Source organism: Lissotriton helveticus, chromosome 1_1 (genome assembly GCF_964261635.1).
Source record: "Lissotriton helveticus chromosome 1_1, aLisHel1.1, whole genome shotgun sequence".
Lineage (NCBI taxonomy): Eukaryota > Metazoa > Chordata > Amphibia > Caudata > Salamandridae > Lissotriton > Lissotriton helveticus.
The window spans coordinates 372,916,274-372,930,243 of record NC_136057.1 but is presented as its reverse complement, the minus strand read 5'-3'; the positions used below and the strand labels follow the sequence as shown (position 1 = coordinate 372,930,243).

At 40.6% G+C, this 13,970-nt stretch overlaps 1 protein-coding gene across 6 annotated transcripts in view; it reads left to right on the top strand.

Moving 5' to 3' along the window:
• Positions 1–13,548, top strand: part of WNK1 (WNK lysine deficient protein kinase 1) — a 1,347,111-nt gene extending 1,333,563 nt beyond the window's left edge. For all 6 annotated transcript variants that reach the window (XM_078673696.1, XM_078673699.1, XM_078673700.1 and 3 more), the window contains 2 exons: positions 5,438–5,619; positions 10,031–13,548. In XM_078673696.1, coding sequence (XP_078529822.1) covers positions 5,438–5,619; positions 10,031–10,333 — 485 coding nt within the window. In that variant the 3' untranslated portion in view covers positions 10,334–13,548. The remainder of the gene's footprint in view (positions 1–5,437; positions 5,620–10,030) is intronic.
• The last annotated feature ends 422 nt before the right edge of the window (positions 13,549–13,970 follow it).

Sequence of the window (13,970 nt, the reverse complement as noted above, 5' to 3'; positions counted from 1 at the left end):
CCCTTCCTTCTGGAACAGTCATTCAGAAAAAAACAAATCCAAATCTTTCTTTGTTGTGTGCTGCAGAAACATAAAAGCTTGATACTGTGACATCCATTTTAGACAAGATAATGTTGAGACCTAATTGGGGCCCATTTAACATAGACCAGAAAAACACGTTAACAAGTTTTATCAAATGTTTTTCATCTGCATTAGCTCCATATCAGTTTACACATGTAAATTCAGGTGTAGAATAATTACTCTGCACACTATTAATAATGTGCGTTTTGAATAAAAACCATAAATGCAGCATTACTTCCAAGAGGTACAGTTTTCTCACTCCACTGGTGTAATAGGGCCAACCTGTTTACCAAGGAACCTGGACAAGTCAGTTATGAGAAAAAAGTCTGTCACATCACAGGGCCAATTCTCTACTTTTAAGATTGAGTTTCTCGTGCTTTTTCTTGCAGACATGTTTTTCCCATACTGGTGGTATACATCATACATATTGTGTTACCTTCATTTTCGGCTCTGCAAGACATGATAGTACCACCAATTTCAGTGGTAGATGACTTACCCGCACGCACCTTTGACTTTTAGTCCTAATGAAGACATCTTAAATGCCCATGAGGGTGTTGAAATGTCATTGACGATGGGTTTGAGAATCCCAATCTTTTATTTCCTGTGTATTAAACCCATACAGTTCCACCAGAATGTATTGTTCTGTGCTTCTCACCTATACTTATAGCAACCTTTGAGATTTGCAGAAAAGCAACAATTGTACATATGAAATGATAGTGATAGATTGATTGAAACAGATGAAGTAAATACAATATGATTCTTATGTGAAGTGTTCGTTAATATTATTCAACAGATTAGCGAGTTACTTGCCTCTAATAGTTGCATATCCTTATGCGACAAAAAAGGTCTCTATGCTTTCAGATACTCATATAGATATATCTAGAGGAACCAGTTTAAAAATTAACTTCCATAATGCCCCCTTCTCCTATTATTCTAGTTTCTGCACATAAAGGTGATCCTATAGCTCATACACCAAGACGTAGCCAGAGTTAATCCATAGGTGGCACATCCTGCTGCCATGCCTATGTGCCAATCAGGACACTGAGCCTCCTCCTTTTCACCCACCTTTTCCCAGAGAGGAGGTTTCTGCTCATCTAATGCAGATAGACTTCTCAAATAATCTCAAGAGTTCTAACTTGGTATGTTCTCCCTCTCGTCCAACCAGAGTTTTTTCAATATGTGTCCTCTTTTCCTTCCAATAGGTTTCCAGCAGGATGCACAAACACTCAACATTATCGGCGCTGCTCCAGTAGTGTTCACATCTGTAATTTCTGGGATTTAATACAAGAAACAGGCCAGGCGCATTGTTTTTGTAGTGAGTGACTTAAAAGTGCCTGTATTATACACCTGTGCTAGGCTTCCCTAAGCCAAGCCCAGTGAAACTGTGCCTACAGAAAAACTGCAGAGCAGTGGAATCGGGTTCTAAATTCCTAAATTAAAGCTTCACTCTATATATCTAATAGCTAATTGGTTGTAACTGCAGCAATTTGCTCCATTTCTCATCCTGAGAGAGTAAGTAGAATGATGGCTACTCTTGAATGAAAGTACATCAAATGTCTGCTGCCATCCAAGGGGCCTACAGTTCCAATCCTCTTTTGAGACCATGGAGCACCAAAGAAGTAATCTTTAGGACTCTATGGACCAAATTCATAGATTACCATTCAAAAGAAAGAAGACTTTTACGAATTTCGAAAAAGTATGACTGTATCAGAAACATAATTAGCGCAGAAAAGGTCACCATTAAATAACGGTGGCTGTGTCATTATCCTGGCAGGTGTAACAGAAGATTTTGGACCTTCATCTTGTGGCTTGTAGGCGGAAAGGAGATTCAAAAGCTACCAGATGTCTGCATACAAAAATTTCCTAATGTTCAACTCGGAGGACCAAGGCATCCAGCAGATGTGGGTGGAGAAACTGCTTCGGGTCTAACAAGGAAGGTTTCAGCAATAAAAGCTATCCTGAGGTACAGGAAACAAGAAACTGCTATAGACCCTCTCATTACCTATAAACAATCAATTGAGTATTCTACCAGCACTCTCATGTTCATTGGTGGGTACGATTTTTCTATCCTGAATGGAAGATAGAAACTCCTGAGTACCTAATATTTTTCAGATTAGATTAAACCGCGTATTTTCATCTTCTCCTTACCATATTTCACCAAAGCTTGTGCTTCTAGACTGGCTTTTTCAGTAGGTGAACATAGTCTTAAAGAGAAGAATGGGCAAATATGTTGATAAACGGAAAAGGAACAGGGACATCTACCCTCACTATACCCTTGTCAAGAAGAAAAGCGCAAAGAAAAAATATGCATCCTAACCACGTAGAGTAAATGGTCTCCCAGGGAGCAAGTGCACCACATAACCATCCTGGCCGGAATTTGTATGCTCATGTGATCATATCCAGCTTGATTCTAATCCAAAAAGAGACCACCACCACATACTATCTGACCGAATATGGATAAAAAGTATCCAGCATCCTTCCCAAAGTGGCCCAAAACACATTGGCATAGACTATAGCAAGAAAGCGTTGAATCTATATTAGAGGCCTTCAGAATTCCAAGAAAAACAAGCTCTATAGATATTTTCCAGAGCTGTAGGAGTAGGTGCTAGATAACAAAGTTCTCTCTGAGGTTTTCTTATTGTGGGGTCATCCAGACATTAATCTGTCACAGAAGAAATTTCCATAATGCCCCCTTCTCCTATTATTCTAGTTCCTGCACATAAAGGTGATCCTATAGCTCTTACACCAACACGTAGCAATACTAACTAGCTAGTCTACATCCGTCACATTTGTTTTTAGTAGTTACCAGTTTACCTGGAATAAATTATTTATTAGGTTAAAATTGGTTACTTTTTAAATTGCACCACCCCAACAAAAAACCTGCTCCGCTATATTTCAGGCGTCGAAGCACACCAGGGAGGCATTCGGTCTCTCTGGTGGGAACCCGATGATGAAGCATGTCACCAACCAGGTTGGTGAGTGAGGGTTCTTTTAAAAACTTTTTTGTTTTCCCCTGCTTATTCTTCCTTTTGATAATTTTCCTAGTGTATACATAGTCACTCTTTCGTTGTTTCCAATATATTACAAGGGGGTTCAAGAGTGCCTCTCTCCCTCTCTCTCTCTCTCTCTGTTGTTATATATGGGTGCAAACCCACATCACCCCCACCTCAGGAAGCTCCTCTAGTTCCTCATTCAGAATAGATGTCAAGTCAAGATGTTTATCCACACCTACAAAGCCCTTTTGAGGAATTGCTGTTGACTGCTCAAGTTAACAATCTGTCTACCACTTGTTGTACTTATTTTATCCCTCTGAGGCGCAAAATTCTTTTTTCTGCCATTACGAGTCCGACCTTTAGTGACTCAGTGGACAATTATAGGCTTCTGGATTTTTGTAATTCCTTACTTTGTTCTTCCTCTGAGCTGTTCAAACGGCTTCCGTGCATTTAGGACGTTGCCTCAAGACAGGCCTTACATTGTCCTTGGTTATCTTCTGCATCGGCTGATTTGAATACCTTACACTGGCTCCCAACCTCCCAGTGGTGCTGCCTTAAACTGCTCTCCTTACCTGGCCTATTGTGCTCTTTGTGGCCAGGCCATTCGTTGTCTGCAAAGTAAGTGTCACATTATTCTCCACCTCGGAAGCTACGATTTTCTGATGCTTATTTGTTCCCAGGTTCTGTAGTGTAAGGTTTGGTGGGGAAGGCCTTTTCAGTTAAAGCAGCCCAGCTTTGGAATTTTTTCCGTCCTCCCTTGTGGATTTTGCAACAGCTACTGCCTTTTCGAAAACCTTAAAGTCTTGACTTTTCACATAGTAAGTTCTCCACAGCAAACTGGTAAACCATATTTGCCTTCGCAATAGCACCAGAATTCCTTTTTAAATTACAGTGCTCTTTATAAGCATTATAAATGTAAAATATAGGAAATAACGTATTACAGTTGAGCCCTACATCATTTCTTTATTACAGCTTGACTGTAATGAAGAAACTGATTTATATACTTTCTTATATATTGCCATTGCAGGCTTCCATGTTTTATATCTTGCTACCAAAAAGCCAACAAACCCTTACAGAGTACGCCACCCCACTAAGTAGGAAAAAAACGACTGTTCCTCAAACTAGGATTGATCCTGTTACACTTTGGTCAGCCTTACTGGTTGGACTCTGACATGGGTGGAGAAGAAAGCTTTAATGTACTCCTACGTATCCATCATTAGGAGTCTCACTAAATTCATGAAACCATAATCACTTTCTTTCCCTCAAGAATCATGGATAGAATGTGGGAATTATAAAACTCTCATAGTTACTTCTTTAGAAACACTTTACCCTACTCCATGATATCCATAAAGACATATTGGTGCTTTTAGAGTACTTAAAGTAACATGATCGATTTCCCTTTATTTTTGAGTTTAGATAGAGGCATCCTTTTTTTTCCTTTGAAAAATGCGCAATTGCAGTGGTGTTTTCAGTAAAATGTACCTTTCTGAATTCAATTTAACCGACACGCTGTATACAAAGGCAGAAATGTAGCATGATTTCTCTGCCAAACTTCTTTCAGTTTGAAAACTGTGCGCTGGGATTTTATACGGTCGAAGTGAAATTTTACATTTTCATTTAGACAGAATATCACTGATGTGAGACCCACTGGTACAAGTTTGTATCGCCCTGGCTTGTAGTTAATTTTTTAGTACTCAAATTAATTGCAGTTTCAGTAGGTCCCAGAAAAATAGGATTACAAGTGAAAAGATAAGCTTTCAAAAAAGTAGAACTTACAATTTCTGTATCGAAAGTGACTGGAATAAAATGCATGCAGTAGTGGAACAGACAATGGTTACCGCAGTTCACCCTCCAGGTGGGAAGGGTGTGAGATCAATTCTGACCAACACCTTAGCTTTGTTTAAAATGAACAATTGTTAATGCTTGAATTATTTACCCCTACAAGCGTGAACACATGATTTTACCAGACTGCATTTTAGAGCGTGCTCAGAGAGTAAATGCCGCTTTCCTGGCTATCAGAAAAACAACTAGTTTACGGCTATTTTCAAAATTGCCACATTACCCTAAGTGCAGTTTTGAATTCTACTTCCAAATCTGAGTGTTTGGCAGTCTGATTGCTTAAAGTTTGTATTTTCTATGAATGAACACACCACTGGTTTCTAATTAATAGTCTGTACTAACTAATTCTGAATCAAAGTGTAGACTTTAGAGAAGAGTTGCATATTTTTGTTTCAATCACATACCTTGCATGTCTTTTTTCTGTAAATAGTTTAGTTTTAATTTGTAAACGGATGGCCTTTTAAAAAATATTTTACCTATGGCTTTAAAACCTTCTGTAATTCAAACACATTTTTAGTTGTCATTTTTTCGTGTAATACTTTTAGGGACCAACAGCACCAACACAGTTGGAGGTGGCGTGAACTGCCAAGCCACCCAGGCCCCTACAACGACATCTAGCCGTAAGGGTACTTTCACTGATGACCTACACAAGCTTGTGGACAACTGGGCTCGTGATGCAATGAACCTGTCTGGCAAGAAGAGCATCAAGAGTCAACCTAATTATGAGGTAAAGTTAATTATAGCAACATAATTGATGATAATTGATGTGTACTTGATTACCAGTGTAACTGTTGTCTAAGCATTATAGGAAATGTATGTAGAACAAATGAATTATGAAGTGATAACTGCGAGACCCTTTTATGAACTGCACTGCGTGTGTGTTGATATGTTCAGCACATGAGTCTAGCTAGAGAGCAGCGGAGCGCTGTACATTGAGTGATAGGGAGATGATTTGATACTGTCTACTTAAGCAGGAATAGAAGTGAGTGACAGAATCGTTTGTGTATTGGATTTAGGTGGGGATAGTGATCCCAGTAGTACAGGGAACTTTTCATCACTGCTTTGTATGTGTCTGCTTTAGGAAGGCATGGCTCAATGTGCATATGAGTGATAGTTGGTATCAATTTGCTTTCTTGTTGACTTTTGAAGGCGATTCAGTGGTAAAGCTGTACAATTTACCTTTCAGTACAAGTTGTGGTTTAATTGTGTCAAATTTTAATTTGAATGGCTGGTCTTGGATTTGGACTCACCTGGTGCTTTTTAATCTTGGTCAGGCTCATCTTGAGAAATTTGTGTGACATCCATGCCTAGAGGATCTTCTTTGTGCAACCTTTCTAGTAAATGTAGTTACCATTTATGTGTTGGTGATTCCTTAATCCATTGTTGTTCATAAGGACCTAGAGTAGTTCTTTGTTTAGATTTTATATCACAGGGAAGAGGGTGGATTCTTGTGGGACCTGGTAGCTGCTGGGATCTGAAGGTATCCTGTCTGGCAGAGCTGATGTTGATTTGAAAGCTAGGATGACCAGCATTGGCATAGCCAATAGGTCTCGCTTTTGGGACCTTATAAGTATTTAGTTATGCAGCACAATATCCTTGGTGCAACAACATCAACTGTTGCATGGCTAAACACTTTAAAGGTCCCAAAGGGAGACTAATTGGCTATGCCAAATCTTGTTTGTTTGGTTTGCGTGAAGATACCCGATGTGCTAGATGTAGGTAGAAGGGGGTGAACTTTTTGCACCTCGCATGGTCCTGCCCCAGTGAATACTCCAATTTGGAGGAAGTCCTCACCGCGCTGTGACGATTGATAATGATGTTCCTTTGGGCAATAAGGTAACTAAACTAGGATGGGAGATACCTGCTGTACACAGGAGTTAAGCAGCCTTAGGAGTGCTATGTGCGAAGACGTTGATGTACTGTTGGGGCAGAGGCAGGTCCTCCAAATACAGAGATTGGCTGGATGCTTTCACATATTCTAATGAACAAGTCGACATTTATACTGAAATGAGACCCGTCGCGTCCTGCCCAAGTGATATTTGGGGTCCACTCAGGACTTCCCTATCTTTACCCACATGGAATCGCTGGGACTTTAGTGATAAAAATGGCAATGAGGTTGTTGGGGCGGATGTCAGTTGAAGGCAGATAATGTTAGGCGGGATGGAACGGCACACTGGTCTAAACTATGTGTCTTGAATTCAGTCTGCGTCATATGTTTAGAGAATGTTTGAGTTGTACTGCTAAGAAGTACGAGAATAATAAAAAACAAAAGAAATAAAATGAGTAGAAAAGAGGAAAGAAAAAGGAGCATGAACGTAATTACAAAACAAAAATTGGAGCTTAAAGTCGAGGAAAGGTGGCAAGAACAAGAAAATGTGAAAATATATAAAGAGACAAATTTTAGAAGCTAGATTAAAATCTAAAACAAAAATGACAGGAGTTAGGGGAAGCGATAAAGAGAGCATATAGTAGGGAAAAGTGCACTACAAAAAGAACAGGCTAGAGAGAAGTGGAGAAGTGTGGCTCACTGGTTAGAGGAGGCAGACCTGGAAGCAGAGGTCAGCCCAGGACCAGGGTTCAATTCCCGGCTCCGCGGGGTCTTGAGTCCTAAAATGTCCATGGACTCGACAATTCTCGCTCCGGTGCCTACTCGATTCACGGGTTCACACTCTGCGACTCTGGGCAATAGCTTGCTTAATCTCCACAACGGCCCCTCGCGGCGGGATGCCTGGCTTTCACCTTGCGGATACCCTGCCGGGGTTATCTCACAGGGGAATACCAGGACGGGTTCCCTAAGCAAGCGCTTAGAAACCGCTTGGTGATTTGCGCTATATAAATTCCTGTACATTTACATTTACAGAATGAAACGTAGAAGAGGAGTGGAACGAAAGGTCAAAATAAATATGTAAGAGCAAGAAGAGACGAGGCACTAGCCCCTATTTTATCCTGCGCATGTGCGGGCGGATCACAAAATCCATCCCCTCTACCTTAGTCAGGCAGGGATTGTGCCTCCTCCCCTAAGGTACACACGAGAACTTCCTGGAACATGTAGGGACATGCTCAGCATGTTCGGAAGGGTAATAACTCACCTAGAGGAGAAGGTGTGAGCTGTTTATCGGTGGGGTGACTCACGCTGATAGTGAATTGCCAGAGGGGGTTCTGCCGGGTGGTGCACGTGATAACACATCCTGAGGGAAGGATCCTGTCCATAATGGCTTACTGGGTGTCTCACTAAGTGCAGACAGTGGAAGTGGGGGCACGCACTTTATTTATAAACTAACCCCGGGGTAAAGAGGTAGGAATATCAAAAATAAAACAACATCCATGAACAGATTTCTTGGCTCCGATGCTGTACTCACACAAGAGCTCTAAAGCGACCTCGTACTACGACTCCAATAGAACACACTCTGCCCCTCCCCACTACTAACGTCACCCTTACGCAGGCACTCCCATGGCGAGCTAATGAGCGGCGGTTTAAGGTGTCCTGCTTTGATGTCTCTAAGAAGGGTCAGCGGTGGTTGTGGCAGCCTCTGCAACAGTATGAAGAATTCTGGAGCCCAGGGTCCAGAATCGGATAAGCCAAGGGGTCAAGGTGGTGATGGCGGCAAGCACACGAGTGGTGCGCGCGCGCCTAAAGTTAAACAAGCGCGGCTGCGGGCCAAGACAATCGCCGCTGACCAGAGAGGAAAGCCAGACGGCGCCTCTGCTCATAAGCGTGTGCGCGTAACCGCAAGCTCAGCCACAAGCGTGTGGTCGCATTTTCTGAAGCCCACTTACTAAAAGTCTCGCCAGAGCAGCGCATGCGTTGGCTCAGGCGAGACCTAAAAAACAGTGGCGTTAGGTGTCTGAAACCAATAGATTTTGGAAGGTTGTTGATGGTCAGTGCTGATAAAGGCAGAGAAGAGTGCTAAGGAGGGATAAGGAGAAAAGTCATGCCCTTTTCTATGATGATTGGAGTGCATGTTTTGATGCTGCAGTATGTTCCGAAACTGGATTGTTAATTGTATAATAGATAGTTTATTTGAACTGTTTCATTGAACGGCAGCTCCTTTGGTAGGTGGGTGATGAGTACCAAGTTGACGTCATCCGGATAATCACTGCCTTACAGTAGCAGCAGGAACATCTGTCCTGTTTTGAGTGAGTTGGAAAGACGTCTTGAGTGAGGAAGGTTTTGTTCTAGGTATTTGCCAGCGCATATGGGAGTAAGAGTGGGGATGTAGTAAGAGAGAACGCTTTCTGACAATGGCTAAAATGTACCTTAAGTCTGGTTAGGTGTCATTTTATTTGCCATGCAGACATTACATCTCCTTTGAGAATTGAAGCTAGACGAGTCCTATATGACACTTCTTGTCTTTTTGATTAATGTGCTAATGTATTTAGTCACAGCAAATTAAGTTAACGCTAGAACGTTAATTAAAATATTTTGAACAGGAGGGCAAGAAAGCTAGGGAGGGTCTGATGGAGGATTAGAAGAGATGGGTCCTAATTATACGAAGGAAATATACATAGTTGTAATAAGAAGTCAGCCACTTGAAGCCTCTGTTGCAGATGGTGGCCACCACCCTTTGCAGAAAGCCATGTTTTAGCAGTATCTGCCATGACATACGCTGGAACAAATGTTGCATACCTTCTGCCATAAGTGTTTAATATGTTTAGTCTGCTACCTGCTTGAAGATGTTGATCGTTATGTATTAAATATAACTTTAAAGTTTTTCCAAATTTAGGTTTGGAATTAGTTGAAGTATTGTAGGTATGAGTGATATGTTCTGAGGGCTTCAGCTTTGCTGTAAGGAGGTGGCACAATTCTGAACCAGCAGAGTTTGACTCTGGCATTTGTACATCATAAGTAGCCCAGAAGTAACTTGTTCGAATTATGCCAAATGTATAGTTCCCCCTAATGTATAATTTCTTAATGTGATCATATTTAGTTGGGCTCCTGTAGCACCAACAACATTGGTGTTGGGTGATTTTAAATGAGAAACAATAACTTGCACCAACATTCTCCCTTACGTAAGAAAGCACTGAGAGACTGAGATCTGTCATTGCTATGACAATAAGTTGTTTACATTGTACTGTGAATTTTAAACTTTTATTAACAAATACCTTACTTTGGGGGGTCTTAATCTTTTTTTCTTCAGGGTCCTGGAATGGCAAGGAAGTTTTCTGCTCCTGGTCAGCTGTGCGTTACAATCCCACAATCGTTGGGGGGTCCAGCGGCTATCCCTGCATCATCAACTATCTCTTTAGGTCTTTATACAAAGAGCGTTTGTCCTCCCCAGCAGTACGGCTTCCCTACAGCATGGAGTGGAAACACTGGCCCTCAACCACAGCCCCTTGGCCAGTTTACACCAGTGGTTGCTGCCTCCTTACAGAACTTCGGCATCAGCAATATGCAGAAATCCATTAGTAATCCCCCTGGCTCCAACATGCGGAACACTTAGTTTCCAGTGAGTGCTTGTGTTGGACAGGTGATTTATATCAGAGGAGTGGTCCCAGATAACCCAATGACATCTGTTTGAGGTGAATTACTATCAACCGTTGTCTGGCACAGCCACTCCTGGGATCAAGTAGCCATCCTGTTTCTCTTAAATGAGCATAAGAGAAGCCAGAATAAATTATTCTGTGTGCGAGTGCAGGTGTGTTTGAAAACTCCGACTCCTGTCTAAATTACGCAGCAAACCTCGGGCATACATTTGATCATTCTTCTTCATAGAGAATGGTGGCAGATTTGCTTAGAGCATGAAATTGCCATATTTTAGCATTGCAGTTCTATAATTGATTAGAACCTTATAAACTAATACCATCGAATAGTAATTTTTTTCTGGGGTTCTTTTTCTTTAAATTATTCATAGAGTGCAACACGAGGTGGAGAATCGGTCGAGGGAGGTATCATCCATCAGTCTCCCTACGAGACAGGTCACTAATGCTTTAAGAAAAACAATTAACAGCTTTGACTTCAGCATTAGAGCAATTTAAATTGTTTAAAAAATGTAAACATATGTAAAGTTCCCTGCGGACATGTTATTGCCATCAGTTTTGATGTGGAAACACTGTAACATATAAATGTTGTTGGACAACAGTAGTTACAATTATAAGAAAGTGGATTATAGAGGGTTACAAAATGTTTTTAAAAAAAGCTAGCTATATCCTTCTACTTATTGGAGACACTTTAATTACTTTTTCCTGTGTGTTTTCATTGTATTCGATAAATGTGAATGTAAAATGTATAAAGTCATGTACTTGAATACTTGTCTGCTCTCCCAGTTCGCTTGCTGGATTATTTTTTAGTGCCTTGGAATGTATTGCTTCCGCGGTTAGCATTACCTTCCCAGCAGATCGTGGACTGGGTGGCCGGAAAGTTTCAGGAAAGCTTGTTTTCTATCCACCCAGTGACTGGGTCATTATGAGTTCGTATGTCTGTTCAGTCAGTGGTCTATCGAAAAATCTAAGCAGGGCGCAGAACCGTGTATTCTGAGGAGAAAACTGGTCTTTTTAGCTCTGTATTGCAGCTGTCCTATTTTGCTTCATAAGGCAGGAATCATGCTCTTAAAATCAAGAAAAAGCCTTACCTTTGGTATGCCTTGGATGAGATCACTGGTTGTAACTAGAGTCAGTACGAGATGAGGAGGTTGAGTGTTGGTGGTGGAAATGTTTCACAGTGAATGAATGGTCGTGTGAATGCATGTGCAACCCAGAGCATTCGGATTGACCTTTTTGGCTGGACGCTGGGGTGACCAAGTGAAGCATTGGAGAAGGGAAAACAAGGTCTTTAGGGATGCACTCATGTCCTGCAAATCGAACTAGCAAACGTAATCCTGCCTGGAGCCTTAATCTGAGGGTGGGATTGGAGACTGTAAAGCCAAGGGGCGGGGGAAGTGGGTAAGCCTTAACATATAGGGATATATCATTAGGGCTTTTATTTCAAGCTGTGAAGTTGCACCGAGGTGATGGGGAATACTTTTGGGGGAAAGATCATTTCTCTGGAAGTCTGCTGGGATCCCTTTACTTTCCGTTTTCCTTTAAGTTTTTAATGTGTATACATATATATATATATATATTTATATATGTTTTACTATATGTGTACGTTTATATTTAAATAAATGTATACACACACATATATATTTATATATGTATCTATTTTACACATTGCAGGGCCTGGTTTGTAGGTCTGTTATACTTTTCTGGATTTCAAACCAGTACCCTTACCTAAAATGTGCCACCTCCATTGTTTTGCTTCAGCATTTTCTACCAGGTTGGAAATACATATTTTCTGTAAATATAACCTTTTTGCAAGCAGTATTACTCTGAAGCTTTGAACAGTCTCTGGCACTTCTATGTCAGTGTAATGGGGTGCCAAGGTGAATATGGAGTCCAAGATACCATGGTACAGTGTGATCCAGGTGTCCCGGGAGAGACATAGGATTAGCCACAGTCCATAGAATAGAGGTGGACAGTTGGGAATATGGTGATGTGAGCAAGGTTTAGTGCAGTAGGGTGACGTATATTTAATTTCTGAGACGGAAATCATTATTTGGCTCCCTACTGAGACTCATGTTTTGGACATTACACATTGTCCAGCTGCAAGCTAAAAACAGTCCAAGTAAAACATAGTAAAGGAACGTGTATTTAAATTATTCCCGGGTGGTCATGCCATGATAGTTTGTGGCTGGAGGTGTTGAGGGCAATAGTGTGGGACCTCTGTGGTCAGGGCAGTTGGAAGGTGTGCAGTTCCTGGTAATCCTTTTGGGTTTTTTTAAGAGCATTTTGCGTGCGCTTCAGACTATGTAGTATGCTGTGACGTAGTCAATGCTAACAGCAGTCCCGGGTTCTTGCTGGGGCATTTGTGCCGAGATTTGTGGACTTTATTTGTAGTACAGTGTAGCATTCAAGAGAGTAATGCCAATGAGATAATAGTTGACTCCACCTTCGTTGGATGTTCTTGGTATTTTGGCTGCATTTGAGAACATTCGGGAAAATCATATCTTTGAGCTGCTGCACGTGCCAAGATTTTTTTTTAGTGTTTTAGGTTATTTATTCTGTGGGACTGGCAGAGGTACTGTAGACATATGGTATTTCCTTTCTGTAAAGTGAAATAAAACACAATGTAAGGGGTACATTGTGATGACTCATCATTTTGGTTAATTAAAAATTAGCTTTAGAAGACAGATGCAACGCACCCATGGCACTGAATTTCACAGCCTTATACATGCTCTGCTACAATGAAACGCTATTTACTATGATTTCTCAAAATATATTTCTTTAATATTGAAACAATAATAACGCTCTTTTATGTAAAAACATGACAACCTAGCACAGTAAAACAGAGAGCAGTTTTTGTTGCAAAGGAACGGAATGCAGCTGAAGGTTATTTATTTTCTGTTTTTTGTTAATAAATTTGAGATCGGTTTCCTTTAAAGAAAAAAAAATTGTGCACAAATGTTTAATTTTCAAGTTAATTCTCTCCTGTGGAAAAAGTACACAAAACTAGCACCGAAAGTTAGATGCTACTGAACTGTTAAATATTTTGTGTTATTACACATGTATATTCTTCCTCCCTTCTCAAGGAAAAATCGGTTTCTAATTTACAAAATGTTTTCTTTACGTTATTTAACACTGTATACTGAAAAAAAAGAAATTAATAAAACAATTACATGAATTATAGTTTGGTACCTGAAGGTTCTCTAGAGCCATCAACTTTTTTTGCACTAAATCTTGGCGTCAAGCTTCCTGTATCATAATGCTTTTTCTGCATTTTGTTAACTTCTTTGTAGAATATGAAATGAGATCATTCTAATAAATCAAACAAGATTTTGTTGAGCTTTTTCTGTGCTTTTATGCTAAATATTCCATTAATTTCCTGTACTTAATCTCGCTTTCTTTGCACACTATTTAATCATGCTTTCTTTCTGGACTCTTTTTTTGGTTGAAAGGTTGTAAAGAAGGAGCACACAGTAGTTGCTTTAACAAAGTGAAGCCGAAATGTTATGGTCTTCTCTTCAGCCATTCTGAGGTTCGCTATGAGATGGACTTTGCGCCGAACAAGAGCTGCCTTAAATGGCTCTCAGTGAATCGCTCTCA